At 40.4% G+C, this 24010-nt stretch overlaps 1 protein-coding gene across 3 annotated transcripts in view; it reads left to right on the plus strand.

Moving 5' to 3' along the window:
* NAALADL2 (N-acetylated alpha-linked acidic dipeptidase like 2) overlaps positions 1–24010 on the plus strand; it is a 1446698-nt gene that overhangs the window by 415750 nt on the left and 1006938 nt on the right. The window contains exon 1 of one of the 3 annotated variants that reach the window (XM_020980532.2): positions 6488–6719. The exons of the other annotated variants lie outside the window; for them this stretch is intronic. Coding sequence (XP_020836191.1) covers positions 6677–6719 — 43 coding nt within the window. The 5' untranslated portion in view covers positions 6488–6676. Of the gene's footprint in view, positions 1–6487; positions 6720–24010 lie in introns of those variants that run through there. 3 annotated transcript variants of the gene reach the window in all.

The following is a 24010-nucleotide window of genomic DNA, read 5'->3' on the forward strand; positions in this document are numbered from 1 at the left end:
CTGCCCAGTCCCAGGGACTGAGTAAATCCTTTCATATGTATTGGCAGCTAAGTATGGGAATTGGCCCCAGGGATACAAATCCCTCCCTCCCTTTCTTACCCTTTGGAACTGGCAGCCAAATTGGATCCAGCCAAAAGTTGTTGACCCTTGGTCTAAATAATGGATTGGAGGATTAAGGGCCTGGGAGTTCTAATCCTTTTGCCCTCCTACTGGTTCCTAGTGACTTTCATCACTCCACTTGGTCTCTAGGTACTCTAGTTTTCACTAAGAAAATCTATACTATGCTGTGTGAGGAATGGATATCAGAGTTGCCTCTAAAAAAGGGGGTTTGCGTGTACTCTCCAACACTCCATTGGATGCAGGTCACAGGCCAACATGCCTGCCCATGCTTTGGGACCTTTGTCGATATCTTGACATAAATCTGCTTTATGGAACCTATGCTGGATCCTTTCCCACAAGTCTTATTAATTTTTTATTGAAAAAGCCATACAGATCTTCCGTCACAGAAAATCAGTCATCAAGAATCACTTACTAGACTTGCTACGTATTTAATGCTTTAATGTATATGCAAAAACTTGTTCCATTTTCTTCACAAATATTTGCATTTCCTATAGAAACCCCTAATTCTGGGATGGCTAAATCCTACCCCTTTATATCCCTGTTCCCATTCCACACCTCTAAATAATAATGATTTTGTGGTTGCTGTTTAGACTGGTGATTTCAACAGAATAATAACAATAACAAGTATTCTTATTATATTAATAATAATAATAGCTAGCATTCATATAGTACCTTAAGTTTTACAAAGCACTTTGCAAACAACCCATTTGATCCTCCCGACAACCCTAGGAAGTAGATGCTGTTATTATCCATGTTTTACAGTTGAGGAAACTGAGGGTGCAAGTGACTAAGTGACTTGCCCAGAGTCATTCAGCTAGAAGGGTCCAGACAAGGTTCAGTACTGTATTCACTCTGCCACCTAGCTTATTTCCCAGTGAGAAAATTCCCTCTACCAATGAGGCTTGGCATTTGCCTGGAATTTAGCTTTAGGGCTGCCTGAGACACTTAAAGAAGAATCACTTGACCAAGGTCACAGAGGCAGTATGTGTCAAGGGTCTTGATCCCTAGTATTCTTCAGTCCTCATCTATGAGGCAGGGTCTCTGAGGTCCCTACAGACCTAGGCCATGCTGCCTCTCAGTAACGAAAGATGGGATTTATATAGAGCCTTGTGGTTTGCAAAGCCCTTACTGTACATTATCGCTGTTCTATAGACAAGGAAACTGAGGCTCAGAAGTGTCAAATCATTGGCTTAGGGTCATATAACCAGCAGATGTCAGAGCTGGTTTTCGGATCCAGGCCCTTCTGACTCCAAGTTCAACAATTTGTATTACTGTGCTATGCTATCTTTTCAATAATAATTGGTATTTATATAATGATAACAAAAAATGACTCACATTTACGTAGGGCTTTAAGGTTTGTAAAGGACTTGGTGTTATTTAACTCATTTGAACAAAAAGCACTCTTCAATCAAACAAAAACCCCCTTTCCACAATGTCTCACTCTACTTATGGTGCCTTGCTGCTTAAACTAAGAGATAGTGAACCGTGGAAACTTTCACGTTTTCCTTTTTCTACTTCTTTTCTTCTGGGCTTAGTGGGCTGTCTAGGAGCTAAATACAGGGAAACAGTGGTAGGGGGTAAAATTAGATAAATGTATCTATTCATCTCTGCAGAACTAAAGTTAAGTTTAACTTAACTAAAGTTAAGGCTTAAAGTTAAGTTTAAAAAGAGACCTAGGAAATCTTTTCCTTCCTTTTTTTTTTCCCTTTACAGTTATTACTGTGGGTGAATTGCAGTTACCAGTCCTCAATCATATATCTTCAGCCTTTCCCTATCAGTTGGTTCCTTCCTTACCACCTTCAAACATCCCCATGTGTACCTGACTGTAAAAAATCAAATCAAATCACTAACCTCTCCTACCCCCTCAGATCACCTTCTTATAACTCTCTTTCCTCCTCAGACCTTTGCAGTCTGGTTTCTAGCCTCTCATCATTTAACTGAAACTACTCTCTCCAAAAGTACTAGTGATCTCTTAATTGTCAGATACGATGATCTTTTCTCAGTCCTAATCATTCTGGAACCTATTTATTTGCTCCATCCAACAGTGACCACCTTCTCTTTCAGGATCCTGTCTCCTCTCTGGGTTTTCATGACACGGCTCTCTCCTAATTAATCTCCTGCCTCTCTGATTACTCTTGCTCAGTCATCTTTACTGGCTCATCATCCCCATCCTAACCCCTGGCTGTAGGAATTCACCAAAGTTCTGTCCCATACTCCTTACTTCTCCTCCTGCACACTCTTGCGCAGCCTCATCAGTTGTCATGGGTTTACTGATCACCTCTGTTCAGAGGAAGCTGCTCAGACTGCCACATCAGCTCCTCTATGGCCCCTTGCTTCATCCCTGCATCACCAGTTGCCTGCCAGTCATTACAAGGTAGATGTCCTAGAGACATCTTAAACTCAATATGGCTAAAAATAAACTCATTATCTTTCCCCTCTTCTTAACTTCCCTGTTTCTAGTAAAGGTACCACCATCCTTCAAGTGTCTCAACTTCTTAATCCCACCATTATCCTGGACTCCTCCCTCATACACTGCATATACCCCTCCAGTAGCCATTTCTACCTTTATAACATCTCTTGAATCTGACCCTTTCTCTCTATTCACAAAATGCTCACTTTAATACAATTCTTCCTCACCGCTTCCCTAGATTATTGCAACACACTCCTAATTTGTCATCATCCAATTCTATCCCACACATCCTGCTGCCAAAGTAATTTTCCTAAAGCAAGGATCTAGTCGTGTGACTGTTGCATTCTTCCAGCACCATTGGCTTCCTGTTGTTGCTAGTATAAAATAGGAACTCTTCTGTTTAGCTTTTAATGCCAGACTCGACCTGGCCTCAACCTACCTTTCCAGTGGAGATGACCTGCCCTCTCTTGTATGCAGTAATCCAGCCAAACTGACCTCCTCTCTGTTCCTTACACATGACACTCTTCTCCATGCTTTTGTAATGCTATCCTACGTGCAAGGAAGTCACTCCATGCTTCCGGCTGTCCCCTAGCATCTGTCTACTGTAAAGATGCAGCTCAGGTACCATCTTCTTCATGGAGCCCTTCCTAATCTCCCAACTGCTTGGACCCTCCCTCCCAAACTATGGAGCATCAAATACTTTGTGTACAGGCTGTCCCAAATGCCCCACTGCAGTTTTAAACTTTAGTAGCTTAAAACTGCATGGAGACATTTGGGAAATCCTGTGTATTTGTGTTTAATTATGTATTATATATTCATGCTACACATGTGTATACATACACAGTTCACATACATATTTATCTACATATATTTGTATATATACATATGTGTAAACATATCTACAGAGTACATATATATATACATATGCACATATATCTGTATGTATGCAATATATACATATGTAGGTATATGTACAAATTATGTATATATGAAGTCTGTATACATATATACAATTGTATATAAACACAAGTGTACATATGTATACCTGTGTGTTTACACAGATACACACAGACTGTGGTCTCCCCCATTCAAATGTTTCTGTCTTTGTCCTTGTACCCTCAGAATCCCAGCACAGTACCTAGCCCATAGTAAGCATTTCATAAATACTTGTTAACTGACTGACCTTGTGTTTCCCCCTTCTCCAATGGAAAACTGCAGCAGGTCCATTCAATGACACATTGAGCCATTCATTCTATCTGCAGCAAACATCTTCTCCAATGACCTTTACACATATTTCTACAGCTCTCTTCCTCTTTCATCCTCCTGGGAATCTTCTTTCTAATGCTACCATGATCACTGTCATGGACCACATGCCTCTAGGATAAAATACAGATCTTTTTGCCTGGTTTTTTAAAGCCTCCCACAATCTAGCTTCAACTTCCCTTTCTAGTCATTTTGCTTTGCTCTACATTCTAGTCCTACTGGTTTAAAAGCTGTTGTTCGAAAGTGGAATGTTATCTTCTGCCTCCATGCCTTTGTACTTGCAATACACCCCATACCTTCAATGTACTCCATTCTCACTTTCACTTTTTAGAATTTTTATTTTTAGCCTCTTTCAAGGTTCAGCACACATGCCACTTTCTACAGGAATACTTTCCTAATTTCCTTAGTTGTTGGTTTTCCTCAAATTGCCTTGTATTCACTGATCTGTTTACATTCTTTATTCCTGAGTAGAATATAAACTCATTGAAAGCTTGGCTCACTTTTCATTTTATCTTAATATTCCTAGCACCTTGTTCTGTGCGTTGTACATGGTAGGTGCTTATTAAATGGACTTGAATTTTCTTCAAACCTCTTGGATTTGTCTTCTCTAACTTAAAGCAACTACATGGACATACCCGTTGTATTTTTTTTAATCATGGTTGGTTACTTATGAATATAAGTATTATGTATGAATATAAATACATGAATATGTATTTACTTTGTGTGTGCTTTTGTCCTCTCCTCACCTAGATAGTAAACTCCTGGGAGGAAAAGGTTCCTTGGGTTTTCTTCCTTTAGAAAACTTCCATATCATACTCAGTTCTCCGTGGTCCCAGAGTGCTCTCAATCAACCCAGGGGACTATTTTGAGGTGTCTCGGGGCAGTTCAGCAAGTCTGCCTTGGAATTCACCCTGATGACTGAACACGGAAGCCTGAGCCCTACCCCTTCCCCTTTTAGGCAGGTCAGGAAATAATGGTTACCGGGTGTTCTATGGATGTAAACATCTCAGTTCCTGGGTAGTCTTGCTAAAATGTATAGTACCGCGTATGCATTCGAGGTTGCAGAAGTCTCAGGGGAAGAATGCAATCTGGATTTTCCATCTCAAAACCTGAATGCTGGGAGAGATCTCTGTCGGAGGTCACTTCCCTTGCCCCTCCTCATTTTACATGGAAGGACCCTGAGGCCCAGAGGAACAATGCCTGGGTTGCTGAATAGCATTTATTCGAGCAGCTTCTGGAAGAGTGTTTATTTAACTTTATGAGTGAGAGTGTTAGGAGCACTCTTAAGTCTACATTGGTAGATCTTACCACCCTTTACACACCTGATAGATAATTAGCTGGAAGCTTAATAAACTATGATGCAATGTTCAGTTTTTAACTAGAGAATCCCAGAATTTGTCTTGTGATTGATTTAAAAAAAAAAAGTAGCCATCACTTTTGCTTGTTTTGGTATGGTCTGTGTGAGCCAGATCAAATATTGGAGAATTCTGGGTCAGAGGAGAGAGATTATTACTATGCCCTTGATTTTATGTCCTAGACCAGACTTCTGGTAAGGTCTAGGTCTGGCAAGTTCACTCCCCTTCCCCGAAACTTTCACTGGCCCTCTATTTCTTTTAAAATCATTTACAGACTCCAGGACTGATGCTTATACAGTTTATACAGTCTGATTCTTTCCTACCTTTACAGCCTTTATTCACATCACTCTTCCTTATTCATTCTCATGTTCCAGACAATCTGGTGTCCTTTCTCTGCCCTGACTTCTATGTTCATCTCTCACTTTTGTTTGTCAGCATAGTTTCCTAAAGCCCTTCTCCTCTCCATCTCTCGGAATATGATCCTTCTTCAAAGCTCAAATCTGAAATCTCTATAAAAATCTTCCCTTTGACCTTTTACTACTCAAAAATTCCAATCTGCTAAAAAACAAACAAAAACCTCTTCTATGAAGCCTTTCCTCACCCACCTATGTGCCAGTGCCTTCCTTCTCAACATTACCTTATTTTATAGCTGCCTGCATGTTTGCAAAAGGCCGTGAGCCAGTCTGTAAAGAGTACTGGCCCCAGAGTCAAAGGACCTGGGTTAAAATGCTTCTTCTAATGCTTTCTTGGTCTTTGACCTTGGGGAAATCACCTAACATCCATGTTCCTCAGTTTCCTTATCTGTAAAATAAGGGGGTTAGACTAGGTGGCATCTGAGGCCCCTTCCACGTCTACACCTATGATCCTCTTCCAAGCCCAGTAGAATATAAACTCATTAAAAGCAAAGATCATTTTTTCCATTTTATCATTGTTTCCTCTCTGTCAACCACAGTGCTTTGAGCATAAAAAGATGCTTTATAAATGTTTGATGAATGAATGAATGAATGAATAAATGAATGAATGAATGAACAACCAAGACCATGATATTGCCTCCTGTCTTTCTCCATTCAACAAACCAATATTTGAAAACTGGTCTTGCCATATTACTGTGTTTAAAGTGTTGTCTTGTTTTGTTTTTCCTCTGAGGGAAGCAAATGAAGGCTGTCTTTTCAACCCTCCTGTTATCCACTGCCAAGTACCTATCTGGAGCAAAGTGCAAATAATTTTCTCCCTACAATGAAAGTCAGGAATCAAAAGTGAATATTCAAACCGAAACAAAGCCTTGTTGTCTGGGGCTCCCACGTTAATAGGAGTGCACTGGATCAAAGCATGTGAGCTCACTCACTTCATCCAGAAACAGGTCAGGCCAGCCCAGGTAATTCAGGAAGCAGCCCCATAATTATTCACAGCAGAGAGCAGGTAGTGTCCGATTACACTACTCCAGTCGAAAGTCAGAAGGTCAAAGCTTACGCCATACCCGAAGCAGCTGGAAACAGTACGGGGGCCCCCGTTAAAGAGAAATAGTAAAATGGGAGAGAATGAAGCCAGTTTACCTAATACCTCCGTCCAAGGTAAGTGTGTGCCTGCGAGCTCTGAAATGTTGGAGCGCAGAAACTTCAGCCGGCTACATTACAACATGTGGGCAGACCGTAGTGGGGCGGTGGGGGAAGTGGGTATGTCTCCAGCAGCAGCACGCAGCACCTGTCATGCGTCCCAGCCTAGCCAGCACTCAGGAATGCCATGTGCGCTGGGAAGAGAAGCAGTCTTTATTCCTAATGCCCAGTGTAATTATAGAGAACCTGGGCATTCACCTGAAAACTATGGGAGTGTATGTTGCCTCCATCCACATGGGGATATTGCTACCTTTGACAAAATCTTGATCTTCGCCATATATCACAAAGCTACCTTAAAGTTTATTTGTGATCTGCAAACAAGTCTGCTTAGCCTTTTTGGAAGTTACCGAATGCTTAGTAATGTGTCCTTCTGGGGACAATCATCCAAAGAAAGGGGAAGCAGGTACTTAGGGGAGAGCTTCGCAGAAGGGGTGTGGGTTTTTTTGGTAACGAGTTAAATAAATTTGCCTCAGGTGGCTTTGATTCTTCACTGATATCAGCTTGGCTTGGTTGGACTGTCGGATAAGACTTGCTGATTGGGGTAGAAATAGTTGGTCAGGCTCAGTGGAGTGGAACCATGGAAAAGTCTTTTGAGGAAGTTGGGGCAAGCAGTGGAGGGGGAAGTGAGCGCGCTGTTCACTGGTCTGGCTTCTTGCGGAAGGAGGATTCCCAGCCCTTCCTTTTGCTTCCTTTGTGTATTATTGATTCAGCTGCAGACCCTTTGAGAGCTTCTGACCATGCATTGTCGTGTTCACATTCTGTCAAGGTGTTGATTCTGTTCTTTGTGAAGGCACCGAGGAAGTCAGAGAACCCACCTAGTTGGGTGTCAGATGCTTGATGTGTGTGTGTGTGTGTGTGTGTGTGTGTGTGTGAAGCATTTTTGAGAATTCCTGATTAACATTTCAATCCTTTCTGTGCACAATACGGACCTCACGAAACACATTGTGTGCTGTATTTTTTTTTCCTCCTGTTAATATTTTTGATGTGTTTTGCCTGTGTATCTTCCTTAATCATTATTTTAAAAAAATTTGTAGCATTCAAAGAGTTTTATTGAGGAAATCAGAGAGGGGTATACAAATGACTTTAGGGTCACTATTTTCTGAAAAGAAGGGCAGAATAGAAAATGGAAGGACTGGGGTTTTCAAGATCATTTGGATTGCATATTTACTACTTAATGGCCCGGCTTAATCCACAGCACAGAGATAAAAGGGATGTTTGACTATGAAAAGCCCTTGGCCATATATGAAATACAATTGAAAGAACAGAAGCTGGAGTATCAGAAGATCTGGGATCAAATTCCGCCACTAACACTACCTATGTGACAAGTCACTTAAAATTCCTGGGCTGCAGTTTCCTCTTTTGTAATATAAGCAGGTTGGGCTAAGTGTCCTCCAGTATCTCTTCCAGCTGTAACTGTATGGTGCTGTATATCAATGCACAAAGAGGGAGTTGAAGGAACAAAAGAAGAAAAGGCACCTACTATGTTCCAGGCACTAAACAGTTGCCCTGAATAATAAAACACAGTTGAGCATGTGTGTATATACATATATGTATGTGCATATGTGTAGATACACACTTGTATATGTATACATATGTATATGTATGTGGGCACATGCACACAGATATAAATGGAGAGAAAGAGAGAGAGTCGAGAGTCTATTCTAAGGCTCTCCATTTGATGAGGAATCATAGCAAGCTAGGAAATGACCCTCACCACCTACTGTCAGAAGCATATTTTTATTAGTGCTGGGAGGGTTTTTCTCACGTTTCAAATCCCAGGAAGATTTGTGGACTTTCTGTCTTTTGGGAGCTCACCTCTGTGCCATGTTCAAGGTTATGCCTAGGGAACTCTATGCTGACAGAGGTTAGATTTCTGATGCTCCTCCTGCCTAGTTTTGCTTGTTCTCTCACTATTAGCTTCCCAGAAACCAGGGTCAGCATTTCCAGCAAATATGCCCAAATGAAGCCACAAAACCAAAGACAAATTCAGGAGGAAAAAAGGCCTCCTTGCCTGACCTAATGAACAGCTGTCAGTTTGAAAGAGACTCTGCTGGGCTTCATAAATCTTTTCCCAGCAATCAGAGGAAGCCGGGATGAGATCAGTGCCTGTATATATATTTGCACCCTTAACTTTAAAAGAAAAAAAGCTCATTTAATTTTCAACGTGGAATGCATTGTGCACTGTTCTGTTGCTGATCTTATCAGAGTTGAAAAGCATGGGACGCTTAGTAGTTCCAAGCCACCATCAGAGGTATGGTGTAGAAACCCTGGTGTTCTCTTTGCTGTTATGATGAGATTACTGGGTGAGATTTGCTAAACAGGTAAAAACCAATGGGGAAGCAGACAGACCTGTAGACTGTTGGTTTCAAAGAGACTTTCAGTCATATGAAAAGAACCTTTTAGGGACTGATCCTTCCAGGAGCAATTAGCATTTATTAAAGTACCTATTATGCTCTCAGTGCATGTATATGAATGTCAGAAAACAGGCCTGTTGGCCTCCTAGTGAAGCTCAGTGCTTCTTGAATGAACGTATTCATTTATTCAGGGTTAGGTACAAAGCTAGGTGCTTAAGGAGAGAAAGCTAAAAACAGCCCCTGCCTGCCAGGGTTTGACCTTTTATTTGGGGCAAGAGGAAAAGATATCCAGTTGAGATTTCAGGCTCAATCAGTACTTGTTACCATTCTCCAGAAGCACTACCCTCTCCTAACTTCCATGTTTCTTTTGATGGGACCATTATCCTTCTAGTCACCCAGGACTCAACACTGGGTGGTAACCCTCGATCCCTCCCTCTCCCTCATCCCTCACATCCAGTCAGTTGTCAAGTAAATCCTATTCACACAGCCTTTATCCTGGTTCAATGCCCCATTCATATCCAATTCATTTGCAAGTCAAGACTTCACCCTCGTGCTGCTGCTACTGTTACTATTACTGCTGCTGCTGCTGCTGCTACTGCTACTACTACTACTACTACTACTACTACTACTACTACTACTACTACTACTACTACTACTGCTACCTCTTGCTTCAATCATGGTCAGAACCTCCTGAGTTTTCTGCCTGCTTCCAATCTCTCCCCTCTCCAATCCATAGCCCACCCAGCTGCCAAAATGATTTTCCTAAATCAGAAGTTTGACCATGCCATTCCTTTACCTAAGAAGCTTTACTGTCACACCCACTTACCCTCCCCTCTATTGCCTTTAAAATAAAATGGAAACTGCTCTATTTGACATTTTAAAATAAACCTTTACAATCTGGCTCCTGTCCACTGTCTTGGGCTTATTGGACATTACTCTCTTTCATATACCGAATTCTAGCTAAATTAGCCTAGTTGTTGTTGCTTGTACATTCCACCTTACACCTTGTGCCTTCATGCAGGCTACCTCTGTTCTTAGAATAGGCTCCCTCTTCATAGAATCATCTTATCCCTCTCTTGCTTCAAAGCTCAGGACAAGTAGCACCAGCTACAGAAGACCTGTCTTAATTCTCCTAGTGACTAGTCCTCTTTCTACCAACAATACTTTGCATGTGTTTATGTTTATATACACATAAATACATATGTATGTATTTCATATCTAATTGTTTGAGTATGTGATCTCTCCCCTGCCTCATGCCCAGAATTTAACCTTCTTGAGGGCAAGGACTGATCTTTGTATTTTGAGAAACTATCAAAGCACTGGCCACATTTTGTCTGAGAAGGGCATCTGCTTTCATGGGCATAAGGAACTTATGGTGAGAAAACTCCTTGTCCTAATACAGATGGATTAGTAACTGCTCTGTAGCTAATAGTCTTAGCTGGTTGCCTACAGGAGTGAGTGGTTAAGCAAAGTAGAGCGCATGGTCTCCTAATTAGCATGGGTCAGAGGTAAGGCTTGAACTCCTGTCTTGCTGACTCTTAATGTTCATTCCTATCCACTCTACTCTAGCTGCTTTTTATCTGACATATAGATAGTGAGTAACAAATGATCGGTGAATGAATGCATGGGAAAAAAATACTTTCAGATAAGGCAATGAAATAGAAAATAATTTTGGCAAGTAGGAGGAAGCCGATGGCAAAGGACTGGTTGGCAAATGACATCCTCTGGCCATCTTTCTTGAGGAGAGGCCCAGGCCAAAGGCACTAAAATTACTCATGACTTGCTATTGGAATAGGTCATGTAAATGATTGAAACAACCCAAAAAGGAAGTGAGATGTGTTTTTTGGTAAATAGCTTAATAAAAGTTATTAAAAGGTTCTGCAGCACTTTCCAATTATGCTAATTATGAGCAGCCTGCTTCCTGCTAGTTGTTCTCTGTAATAGATTGCTACATCTTTCAAAAATGCCAATTCGGGCACAGACAATGCATCAAATAATGGCCATCTTGGAGCATGTTGTGTCTGAGTGGGCACATTCAAGGAATATCAGCGGCACCCCATTGTGTGCTTTGAATGATAATAGAGAGGACCCTCTACAGCCACATGCCTGGCAGATTGCCTCCATTCACCAGTTGGACCGCTGACAATAGAGGGCTGAAAAGAACATTCATCGTATTTCTCTTCCCTGCAGATTCCAGCCTATCTCTTACACCTGGGGAGCTGATCAAGTGTGCACCGATCACAGGTCTCCATATGCTCTTGCCAGTTGAGGTTTCAGATAGGACCCTGAATCCAGATGAGGGTGAAGGACTTACAAGGTTGTCCCGAGGCTAAATGAGCACAGACTTTAATTATCTTTGCAGATGTGCAAACTCTTTATTGATTTTAAATTACATTCCTTTAATTGGTAGTGAAAAGTTACCAGAAACATTTTTTAGCTTAGGTAGAGGTATAAAAATAGTCTGAGTCTAGAAAGATAAATAAAAATAAACTTCCAAGGAAAACAAAACCTTAGAATTTCCATAGGTTATATAAACAGGCATCAAAATGGGATCAAAATATGATACTCATATTCTTCTTATAAGTTTCTTTTAAAACTCCTACAAAATATCAATAGATCAATAGATAGAGAGCTAGATACTTTGCTAGATATGTGATCTCACCAATGTGAATAGTTTCCAAAGTGGTACAAGCCTTCTTGACCTGTGTAACTCTGGCTCGTGCCTTAAGTAGTTAGGTGACTTGCTCAGGGTCTCATAATTAGCATGCATCAGAGACAAGCCTTGAACTCATGTCTTGCTAACTTTAAACATTGACTCTCTATCCACTATACCATAGCTGCTTTTTACCTGACATATAGTTGGTGTTTAATAAATTTTTGATGAATGAATGAATGAATGGCCCAAACATTCTGGAAGAATCCTACTAGATTTCTCAACATTGCATAAATACCAATGGAATCCGTGGGCTGTCTCACAAAGCTATTGAATTCAGGTCTGGCCTTTCAGCACATTCCTGCAAACCTGTCCCTTCCATAGTCCTGGACACTATGTCTCCCAATGCTGCCTAAGACTATATTAGCTTTCTTGGTTGTAATGTTGTCTACTGGCATGATATTGAACTCGAGTTCATTAAAACCCCAAGATAGTTTTCAGAAGAATGTCTATCTAGTCACGCTTTCCCTTTATTTTGCTTGTGAAGTCCTTTGAAAAGAATCTTCAAAGCATAAATAAAAACTAACAGCTTATTCTGTAACTAAGAGGCAATTTGCATCATATATATATATATATATATATATTTTTTTCTATGTTTATAATTACTACTACTAATAATTAACATTCATATAATAAGACTGTAAGGTTTACAAAGTGTCATTTCATTTGGTTTCCATGTTGTTCTGCCCCATCTCCTCCCCCAAGCCCTAGGACAAGAACTGTTTCATATTTGTTGTCCTTGTGTGAACAATAGTCCCCTAGTCCCTGCCACAGAGTAAGTGCCCAATCAAAGATTTGATGAAAAGAATAATAAGAGGTATACTTTAACAGGTGCACTTTGCAACTTGCTTCACATTCAGCTTCACATTTGATCCTCACAACAACTCTGGGAAGGGGGAGCTATTAGTATCACTCTTTTGCAGATAAGGAAACTGAGGCTGAAAGGGGTTAGGTGGCTTGTGGAGAAAAACATGGCTATTCCGTGTCAGAGGCAGGCTTTGAACCCAGGTCTTCCTGATGTGAAGTCAAGCATTTCAGCCACCTTAAAGGAAAAGATCATAGCCAAAGCTACAAAAGACCTCAGGGGTCATCTCGCCTTTTCTTCTATTATAGACTCTTTCAGCAGTCTGGTGAAGCCAATGGACCCTTTTTCAGACTAATCTTTGTTGCTTCCATTCATAATGAAAGGAAATGCTAAATTTCAGTTGGAGGTTAGTAAAAATAAAGATTATTTTTTCCCATCCAGTTTCAGGAACTCTCTGAAATCTATCAGTGTGGGCCCCCAACACTTGTGACCTAGCTAAAAACTTCACTCCTTTAACCAATGAAACAGTTGATATCCAGGCAGGTCAAAGAACTTTTTCCGTGGTCGCACACCTCCTCAGGTCCAGAGCCAGAGTAAGAAGTCAGCTCTCCCATTTTCCAGTCCAGAACTTTTTCCATTAGACACATTACTCACAGGTACATTTTTAGGGAAGCAGGTGGCCTCTTCAATTTTGGAAGAATTGCTTTTCCCCAGCTTCAAAGGAAAGCAGTGTTTCATAAATACCTCCAAGTTTGAAATCTCCTTTCTTTGGTCTGTTCCTAGAGGCAGAGTCATCTGACCTCCACTCTCCAGCCTGGCTGCTTTGGGACAGGGACCTTTCCCCACCCAGCCTTGGCTTCTTTCCTGCCTACAGTAAAATCAGCAGGTCTCTTAAACTGCACATTTACATTTTCTCCCAACCCATCTCCTAGAAGGCCCAGGGGACCATGGCCTGTGGATGTTTCTCAGGATAAAGCCATCAGTGTTAAATTATACTTGTCCTATTTCTCTAGTAAAAGATGGGGAAAATGAAAACAGGAAGGTGCCTAAGTGTCTGTTGCTAAGACACAGCCCTAGGGCAGCAGTACTGTAGACACCAACGTGTCAGACCGGTTGGATGTCCACGATGCCTCTCTGTGGTGGGAAAGGTATCTCAGTATTCATCATCATAAAGCATGCCTGTGAGTGCTTTGAAATTGTTCTGAAATTCCTAAGAGGAGGAACCAGTTTCTGATTCCTCCTCCTTCCCATCTCACAATAACACCTGGGAACTTTCCCAAGCCTTTAAGTGAGAGGACAGCCAAGGGGCTCTCATTGAAACTCTCAGTGTCTAAATTAGGAGAAGCATATACACTGGTACTTAGCTATTGGTTAGGGAAGCCAAGGCCCTGGGGCTGAATGATGATGGAGGCGTGGAGCCACTGAATTCTAGGTAAGGGCTATGCCAGAGAACTCACGTTCCAAGGGCTCTTGGACTCGAGCATGGATGAAGAGAAATAGCTTCAGATAATATCACAGTCTGATGGTCCAGACCAGAAACTTGAAGATAACCCAGGGGCTTTGCTTATGTATAGAAAATGGGAGATGTTACATTTAAGTAGGATGTAAACTCATTGAGGGCAGGAACTGTTAGATCTTGTTTTTCTGTCCCCAGTCATGAACCAAGAACTTTGAACATAGCAGGGGCTTAGTAAATGTTTGTTGAAATGAATCTAAATGAACGAAGTCATGGCCCAGCAGAAACGGTGTTAGATTTGAAGCCAGTAGACCAGGACTGGATCTTGGCTTTCACCAAGAGCCTCAGTTTCCTCATTCAAAAACTAGATGGCCTGTGTATGTTGTCTCCATAGACAGAATGAAAGAATGGGCCTTTTCAGCCTTATTTCATCTTGTGTGGAATGTAAGCTCCTTAAGAGATTATGTCTATTGTATCTCCAGTACTTAGAACAATGGCTGGCACCTAGTAGGGTGCTTAATAAATGCTTGTTGCCTGACTGACTGGGATAACTGTGCACATGCCTCAATAGAATGTCAATGCCTCTCTCTCCAATCTGGTAACATTTTACTTAGAACATAAATTCCTTCCAATTAAGAGCTGTTTCATTTTTGTCTTTGTATTTGTAGTGCCTGGCACAGTTCCTGGTACCTAGGAGGGGTTTATTAATGTGTGTTGATTGATTGATAGATCCTATGAAGGCTTGAGTCCAGTGGACAAAGGAGAGAATGATAGAGCACCTGAATTGGAGTGAAGAATATCAGGCTAATTTAGCTATTCATGCAAAAAAAAGATATCAGGCAGAATCCTGGTCTTTATGAGAAGTTGTGCTTTCTCCAACCCCCACCCAAAAAAGTCTTATGCTTGAATGGAACAGAACATAGTGATGTCTCAAGTGGGGGTGGGGGTGGGGTGGGGTGTGCATAGCAATCTAGTATTTTGACATGTCAATTCCACAGCTTGTTTCTGTACTTTAAAAATGGTTAGTGTCTGACTACTCTGTTTGGGTTGAGTCATATTTCTTAGGTAGAACTACTGTTGTTTTAGAGGGAAAGTTTTAAAACTTTAATTAAGGTAGTCATAAAACTTTTCCATAGAAAAGGTGTTGCATAACTGCATAGTGACATAATTATTAAAGGGCTATTATTAATTTTCCATTATGAATTTTTTTTCATACACATAGGAAAAATGAATCCATCATTGAATCAGTTCCTTATGCCTTTCTTAGAGGCATGAGACATAGGCGTAGCAATACTATTAGGATTATATATGTATAATGACTCTGTAATTATTATATTGTGTGCCTTTTTCTTCTTTGGATTCTGGAAATAGTTTAAACAAATCCAATAATAAAGTGGGCTAGTAGTAAGCCAACTGCCTTCCCCCCACCATTCCCCATCCCTGTCTTTGAGGGCTCTTAACCAGACACGTTCTCGACTCCTCATCTGAACATCTTATACTTGGCATCTAAGATGAAGAGGAATCAGGCTTCTTGACACAATTGGGCAGAAGCTCTGATGAGGGTGAAACATACATAAAAGGGCACCGAGCTGCCTTTTATCCTTTGAGCTCCTAATCTCTTTCCAAGAAAAGTAAGCGTAAATAGTTTGCCTTGACAATCCCTACCTTGTTGCCAGAGATAGATTTATTTAACCGTCTTCCACAGTTGAACACTTTTGAGGACGGATTCGTAAATGCCCTTGGTTCATCTGGATTTAAAATCCATCCACCTGTCTTTCTTAAGCCCCAGATCAGGGGAACACAGGTTGTTCAGTGAGAACTAAAAATGTGGTATTACTTAGAGAGTAGGGCAGAAGAGCCCATATAAAAGAGACTTGGAGATAAGAATGTTTGGAGAAAAGCTAACTGACTTTAAAGATATTCGAATCAATGACATGCATATGTGGGATCAGAACAGCCTCAGAGTTTATGCAGACCTTCCCCCTGTACACACCCGGGGAAGGAATCTCATGTAATCTCTTGGAGGTGGCTTCTAGCCCAGTGGTTTAAACATAATTTCTTCAGTTATTATCCAGTTCTGTGTGAGGTTCCTTTTAAAAACACTAAATGGCAGGCAGGCCAAAAGGAAATGTCCTGGTAGCAGGTTTTGAGATTTATTTCATGTTAACCCTTTCAGTTCCTTTAATGCTATAGTTAGAGAGTCCCTCCTACTTAGAGATAATTGATTGTTGGCCAAAGTAATCAACTGAGTCTGTGAAGTCCATGAGGTATAGGGACTGGATATGTGATTTTACTGGGGTAGAGGACTCAGGTGAGAAAAGTCTCTCTACCAGTGCATTTTTTTTTTGGTAACTTATTGTCTTAGAGTTGCCCTGGGCCATGGACAGGTTAAGTGAGTCATTAAGACTCACACCACCAGTAAGTGTCAGGAGCAGGACTTGAATCTGGGCCTTCCTGGATTCCAGTCTGGTTCCTTAGCTGCCTACATATACATGCTGCCTCCTGTACTTCTCAGAGTTTAATGTATTAGATACATGTGTGTGATTGTTGCTGTTGCAGGTAACATTAATATTACTGCCTAGCACATGTTTGTTTAGCTCATCCTATTTGCAAAGCATGATGCTGGGTGCTAGGGCAGCAAAGGCCTGCCCTCAAGAGGCTTCCTATCAACTGAGGAAAGGCAAATATATACACAAAGAAACATCATAGAATTCCCTGGGGAGGAATAGAGTGCTAAATACTCTGAGGAAGATGAAAGACTTCACAGAGTCTTTCAAGTTTAGCCTTGAAGGAAGACAAGGATTATGCGAGGTGGGGATGAGGAAGAATTCTGCTCATGGGAGATGGCTACCAAAAATGAAAAAAGGTGGAAAATGGAGCAGAGTTTAATGGAATGGCTAAGATTGAAAGTGAGAGTCCATGAAGGGCAGGTGAGAGCCAAATTGTGGAAAGCTTTAAATACAAGATGAAGGAATGATTATTTTCTTCTTTTGGCCATGTGAATTACCTCTGTAGGTTTTGTTTGTTGATTTGTTTTAAGCAAGAGAGAGACCTGGTCAGACTTGTATCTTAGGGAAAATTGTTTCGACAGCTACTTGAAGGGGAAACTAGAGAGGACTGTCAATTAAAAGGCTATGACAATAGTCCGGAGAGACAACGAAGGCCAGAACTGCAGTGGTAGCTTGGGAATGAAGAAAAAGGAGTGGACAAGATGGGAGTCGTAGAGGTAGAATCACCAGGGCTTGATAACACATCAGATTGTGGTTGTGGTTTGTCCTTCCTTCTCGAAGAGGACCATCACATCAGGAAGATAATGCCATGAATTAAAAGTAAATTGGATTTAAGTGAGAGAAGGCTGTGCAGAGTCACCAGCCTCACTTTCTTCTACAGAGCCATCTGGGTCCAGTGGCCAGATATAGATCAGGACAGCTAGAGATGGCCCAGATCCACTTCTTAAACGGTCCTAAACAAATCACATATAACATCTTGGACGACTGAGAGTATGGAAGAGCCATTAATAGCAGTGGGGAAATTGAATGATATGAAGGGCTAATGTGCAAAAGAGGAATTACCTTGGTTCTGCATGGTACCAGAGGGTGGCAGAAGGAGGGAGAGGCATACTTGGGTGTTTTGTGAGGGGAAGAGTGCTTAAGACCTAGAGCTGTCTGAAAGCAGAATGGGCTTCCTTGAGAGGGAACTCGGCTCACATCTTCTGGGCGGGAAATTTTCATTCAGGTGCAGGTTGCCCAGGATGGCCTCTGAGATCCCTTGTAAGTCAGAGATTCTATGATTCGGTGTAAAGATATTTATTGCATGAAGTTTCATGGTGACAGAGGAAAAGTTTTGTTTGACGAAGACACCATTATCTGAGACTTTGCTATAAAAAAAAACTTTTAAAAAAATCCTGTAGAATTTAAGCTATGTCCAAGCAGACTTTTTTTTTGTTTTTGTTTTTGTTTTGCTTTTGGCTGTGTATTGTCAATGTCTAACACAGTTCCTGACACAGAGTAGGTGCTTAATCGGCTCTTGTTAACGAAATTAATTATTTTGCTTGGTTAACTAGTAAATGTTTAGGGGTGGTTTTTTTTTTGGTATTTTTGTATCTTTTCTTTATCAAAGAAGTCTTTATTGATCATAATTTTTGCTCTGGACTATCTTATACACTGATAGAAATTAAAGAGTTATAAGACAGACAATTAACTGGGAGGTGGCTGTCTTAGGCATAGAAGACTAATAATCATAAAACAATTATTCTATTATTACTCTTAGATCATTGTAATTTATTTTATTCTTTTTTATCAACATCATTATTATTAATAAACGTTTGAGTAATTAAATGCTGCATTTTGTAGTGCAGGTCTTAAAGTGCTAGGAATGTTGGAGAAGGTGAATCCATATTGTTGAGACCAGACGAGTTAAGAACAGCATCGTGGTGGACATTCGATTTAAGCTGGGCTTTGAAAAATGGAAAAGATTGGAACCAGAATGGAAATAGAACTTTTATAATGGCTTCAGTGGGCAGGGGGACACATTAAGAAGACAGAGAAGGGGATCATTTCACAGAATGATAGGAAGTAAAAAATTGGGATGATGGTATTTGAGTGGTGAGAGTTTCCATGTCAGGAATTGTCTATAAAGATAAGATGGCAGGTATTGACCACACACATATGCACACACACACACACACACACACACACACACACGCATACATGTTGCAATATGAAACACTGGATATACAAAGACATTGTGTTTCTTTGATCCCTATGGCTCTTGTTTTCTTCTGTTTCCCCCCCCCACATGTTATTGATTTTTTTTATCATGGTGCATATTTTATTAATTTCATTTTGTTTTCTTCTCTCTTCATTTCTTTCCATTTTCCATATTTCTTTGTCATTTTTGTAGTGTGATTTCTGTTGTTGATGCACTATACTTTTTTCAGCTCTTTCCCACTCTTCTCTGGCTGTATAGGTTATTTCCAGTGTGTGTTTGCGGGCACGTGCGTGTTTTGTTCCTAGAAGAGATAAATGTGTGGTGGGTATTTTTCTACAGGTAATTTTTCTTCGCTTTAGTAGCATCCTTGGGGAATAATGCTGGGAGTGAGATCACTGAGTCAAAGGGTGTGGATAGTTCTGTAGTTCTTAATGGATATTTTCATAATGCCTTTCAAGAAGAATGCACCAATTAGTTGGATAGCTATACAGGGAAAAGTACTTCTGTTGCATTATAAATGAATCATGCTCCACAAACAGAGGCCTAGAACTAGTGTCTTTATTTCTGAACTCTGTATTGATTCTCATCAGTTACCTCTTTCAGTTATCTCTTTCAGTTACCAAATCTCATAGTTTCTGTAGTTTCTATCTACCCTGCCTGTATGATTGCTCTCTCTTCTTATGTCTGCCTCTTAGATCCCTAGGTTTCCTGAATATTCAGTACAAATCCTCTTTTCTATGGGTACCCTTTCTCAGCCCTCCAGCTGTTAATGATTTTCCCCTCTAGGGTCACCTTCCATTTCATCTGTTCTTTGTGTGTGTATATTTATATGCATGTTGTCTCCTACATTAGAATGGGTGCTCTGTGATATATTCCCAGTGCTTAACATAGTTCTTACCACGTGGTACGCACTTGTTACAGATTGGTTGATTGATTGTCATTTGACAGGCTTATTTCACACTCTTTCCGTGCAACTATTCTCTCTTCCACCCAAAATGATCTACTTGCTGTTTCTCATACTTAGCTTTCTATCACCTGCCTCAGTAACTGTATATAGACTCTTGTTTCCCATGACTGGAGTACCACCCTTCCTGATCTTTGCCTCTTTGAACCCCCATTTTTCTCCAGAACTAAGCTTAAGTACTAACTCCTACAAAAAAAAAAGTGTTTCCTGATGGTGCACTGAAAGCTTACACCCTTCTTCCCCCTCAAATTATTATATACATAGCTAACGGAGGACCCAGCACATGGTACATGCTTGATGTATGCTTGTTGACTGATTAATGAGTGTTTAGACATTGTATCCTTACTCCACTCCCACCCCCAGGAGAAAATAAGCTCTTGGAAGACTCTTGTCATTTGTGTGAGTATTCCCAATACTTAAATAGTTCCTGGCAACTAGTCAACACTTAGCAAACACTTTTTGGATTGGAGTGATTTGGATTGATGGAATATATATTGAGAAAAAAAAATTCAGGAATTCAAAAGAAATAAAAAGAAACTGCTTAAGCAGGAAAATAGACACATGTTTTCCATCTCAAGATTCCCAGTATCTGAAATATGAACTTTGAGTAATGGGTGGCTGACAAGTTTTAATGTACACGATGTAACTAAATATGTTTCTCTATTGATTCCTATCACATTTTGAAAGGATGGCTTAGATTTACTCTGAGTAAGAGAGAAATTAATTGAGTCCCTTTGGTCATTTTTGTGGGTCAGCCATGATTACAAGGGTAGAAAAAGTGCATATCATAGTGTTAGTAATATTTATTCAACATTATGCATCTCCTACTGAATCCTCTGAGATCAGTAAAGATGATTCTGCCTTCTCAGCTTTTTTTTTCCTTCTTAGTTGAGTAGGAATTTAAAAACAAAACTGTAGGACTAATAGCTGGAATATGTGGTCACTGGAGAGATGGAGTTTTAGCTCAATTTTGTTTCCAAGTTGACTCTTTTATTCTGATATAATATTAGTCTTTAGGCTGTGAAATTCAAAGGGTCACTTTTTTATATTCTTGCCTGTGACCTTTTTCCCCATTTGTATGTATTCTTTTTCTCTCTGTGTTCTAGATGTCTTTTAGCATTTTTCTTTTCCTTCTTGTACATTAAAAAGCTGGCCAGTGGTTGTGCTGAAAGTCAATGAGATGGGTTATTAAATTACCATAATATATTTATGAAGATATATATGAATTATTAACCTTCCCTATGCTGATGGTGATAGATTCTTTAAAAGGTTTATAAAAGGTCACCTCACACACAGAGATGGGAGTTATTGCCTAAATCCATGAGGTTTTCCTTTACAGTTCTTCATTGGTCATTTGCTACAATCTCTTCATATCAACCATGTTCCTCTCCATCATCCTTTGGTTCATTTGCAACAAAACCTCTTTTGAAATTGTGGTTTTCCATGTCTTGCAGTCATGGATGGATAGAAGACAGGAAGGGAGAGAGGAAAGAAGAAGAAGAGGAAGGAAGGGGGGAAGGAAGGAAGAAAGGAAGGGAGGGAGGGAGGGAGGGAGGAAATAAGGAAGCAACTCTTAAATGCGTCCCTCATGTGTGCCAGCACTAAGATATGCACTGTAGAATTGGTATCCCCTTTAATCCTCACAACAACCCTGGGAGGTGGGTACTATTATTATTCATGTTTAATAGTTGAGGACACTGAGGCAAACAGATGTTGAGTTACTTGTCCAGGATCACACAGCCAGTAAGTATCTGAGGTCCTGTTTGAATTCAGTTGTTCCTAATTTCAGTTCAGCATGTTCTATATACTGTTCCCCCAGATGCCTCAGTAGAGCATCACTAGAAGAAGCGTAAATGAACAATAATGGTAGTATGATAGAGCTCAAGATCTGTGAAGTACTAGAGATAAGTATGTAGTGGCTCTTTTTCAGGCTAGTGACCAATGACTGGAAACCAGACCAAGAGATAAAGGAGATGTAAAGGGTAACAACAGCTCCTCCTAGGAATCTTGGGAAAATTATGGCTGTTCTTCTGCTTTGGAACATGCTTTCTTGCATCAGGAAATGTTTCCTCCTATTTTTGTCTTATCAGAAACATAATGAGTCCATTCTTCCCAGGCATGCTGTTGGAAGCAGAGCTGGTCTTAGACTGAACTGTGAGATAGATGGATAGGTAACTAGATGATAGATAGATGCATAGATAAATTTAAAAAATTATTAAGTACTTATTATGTTCCAGATACTGTGATAACTGCTAATGATACAGAAACAATAAAGTAAAACACTGACTTCCCTCAATGAGTTCACTTTGTAATGGAGAGGCAAAACAACACATAAAGAGGAGAGGTAATTAAGGGGTAGAGAGGTTGAGTGAGGAGAAGAAGCCTGGAGAGTTGAGTCAGGAGTGAAATGATCATGGCTGGGGCCCTTACTGATGGCACAAACAGTCTAGGTGAAGTAATTAACCATTCAGCAGAGCCAGACCTCAGGGTGGAGGTTTCTTCAGGCTTACAAAGTAGCTGGCAAAGAGGAAGAGTCTGCAGAGTTCAGTCATAAGCAAAGCTTTCAATTTCCTTTCCCCCATCTGGCTTTCACTTTATGAAACCATATTTTAGTCAAGCTGGAACAAGTCCAGGTGAGTGTCATTAGAATGGTGAGAAAACTAAAGAATAGGTCTTAGGAGAATTACTAGAAAGATCTGGAAATGTTTAGCCCAAAGAAAAGAGGACATGAGCTCCTTATCTGGCCATAAATCTCTTTGATAGTTTTTGTACCACTGGTAATATGTTACAACCATCTACACTCCTTTCCATTGCTCATAAGATGGCCTGAAAATTTAATTCTTCAGAAACAGTCATATGATATCAGTGAAAGAACATTCTTTAAAGTATGAGGCTTCGAGGAGTGATAGAATGACCACAAGGTACTCCTTGAAATGACTTCCCCAGAGCAATAAGGTCTATTATCCTCTTCCACTATTATTCTTCGTTGCCCATCATTGCTGTCTGTCCAAGAGATCTGCACCAAAGGAGCAGCTCTTTGGGTAGTCCATGCCGTTGAATATTATAGTCTGGATAACACACACTCTTCATTCATTTACTTTTTCTTGTGTTGTAGAACTCGTATGGATGATTACGGGTCTCATGTCAGAGGCTCTGAAATTTCTGGGCCTTAAGATAATGGAAACAGTATGATTAGAAATCAGGAGAAGCGGAAGGCCCTCGTCATCACTTTGGACTCCAAGCCGGACGCCTTCCTCCTCAGCAGCAAATTCCTTTGGCTAGTTTAATCTGTGATCCAAACCGTTGTTTCAGCATTCTCTTCACTATCTTGTCTTTCAAGGAATTTTGTGTGATTTCTGACATATCCATGGGAGATATCTAGTTGCAAGAAAACCTTTAGGATGATATTTCACTCTACTGAATCAAATGCTTAAAAAAAATAAGTCAGCACATTTTTAGCCCAATGGAGTATTGTATTCTCTGTACCCTCCAGACAGTTCTAAGATTATTATAAAGATGTGTTCTACCAAAGAATATTCTTTGCAAAAAGCTACCTTTGTCCTTCTAAAAATATTGATATGTGTAGATTATTTTCATAAAGATGGATGTGTTTGTTCATCTGTCTGTCATCTAGCCATCTATGTAACTGGCCATCTGTCATCCATCTATGTTTACTTTGTTATTTTATTTCAGAATTGTGATTTCATAAGTTTGGGAAATTTGCTGTGGAAAAGACCTCTCTTGATTCAGCACAGCGACTTGTCTCTATCTCATAATCTTACTGAGTTGCCTGTGGTATGGAGAGGTTGTGACTCATGATTTCCATACCTTATATGGATCAAAGACAGGGCTTGAACCCAGGAAGACCTGCCCTCTATTCGCTATGCCATAGTGTATTGAAAGACTTCAGAGATTGGAAAGTAGCATGTAGGGTATTTAGAGTCATGACTAGGGCTGGGGAGTAAGAAGTTTTTCTCCCAATATTTGGGATATAGCACCCTTTCTCCCCCAACAACTGAACCTGGAATCAGACTGCCTACCCCTAAGCCCCTCTCTCCTCTTCCTCCTTTACACTGTTTTTTCCTAATCACATTCTCAGCTCTACTGTCCTCATGCCTAGCTCTCTCCAGTCTTTTTACACCTTTGTCCTCTGTTAATTTCCCCTTCATTCTAGATCTCTTCCTCTCACATTTCTTTGACCTTTTGGTGCTCATTGGAACTTAGCTTTCTCCTGAAGACGCTGCATC

Source organism: Phascolarctos cinereus, unplaced genomic scaffold (genome assembly GCF_003287225.1).
Source record: "Phascolarctos cinereus isolate Bilbo 61053 unplaced genomic scaffold, phaCin_HiC Scaffold_7;HRSCAF=346, whole genome shotgun sequence".
Classification (NCBI taxonomy): Eukaryota; Metazoa; Chordata; class Mammalia; order Diprotodontia; family Phascolarctidae; genus Phascolarctos; species Phascolarctos cinereus.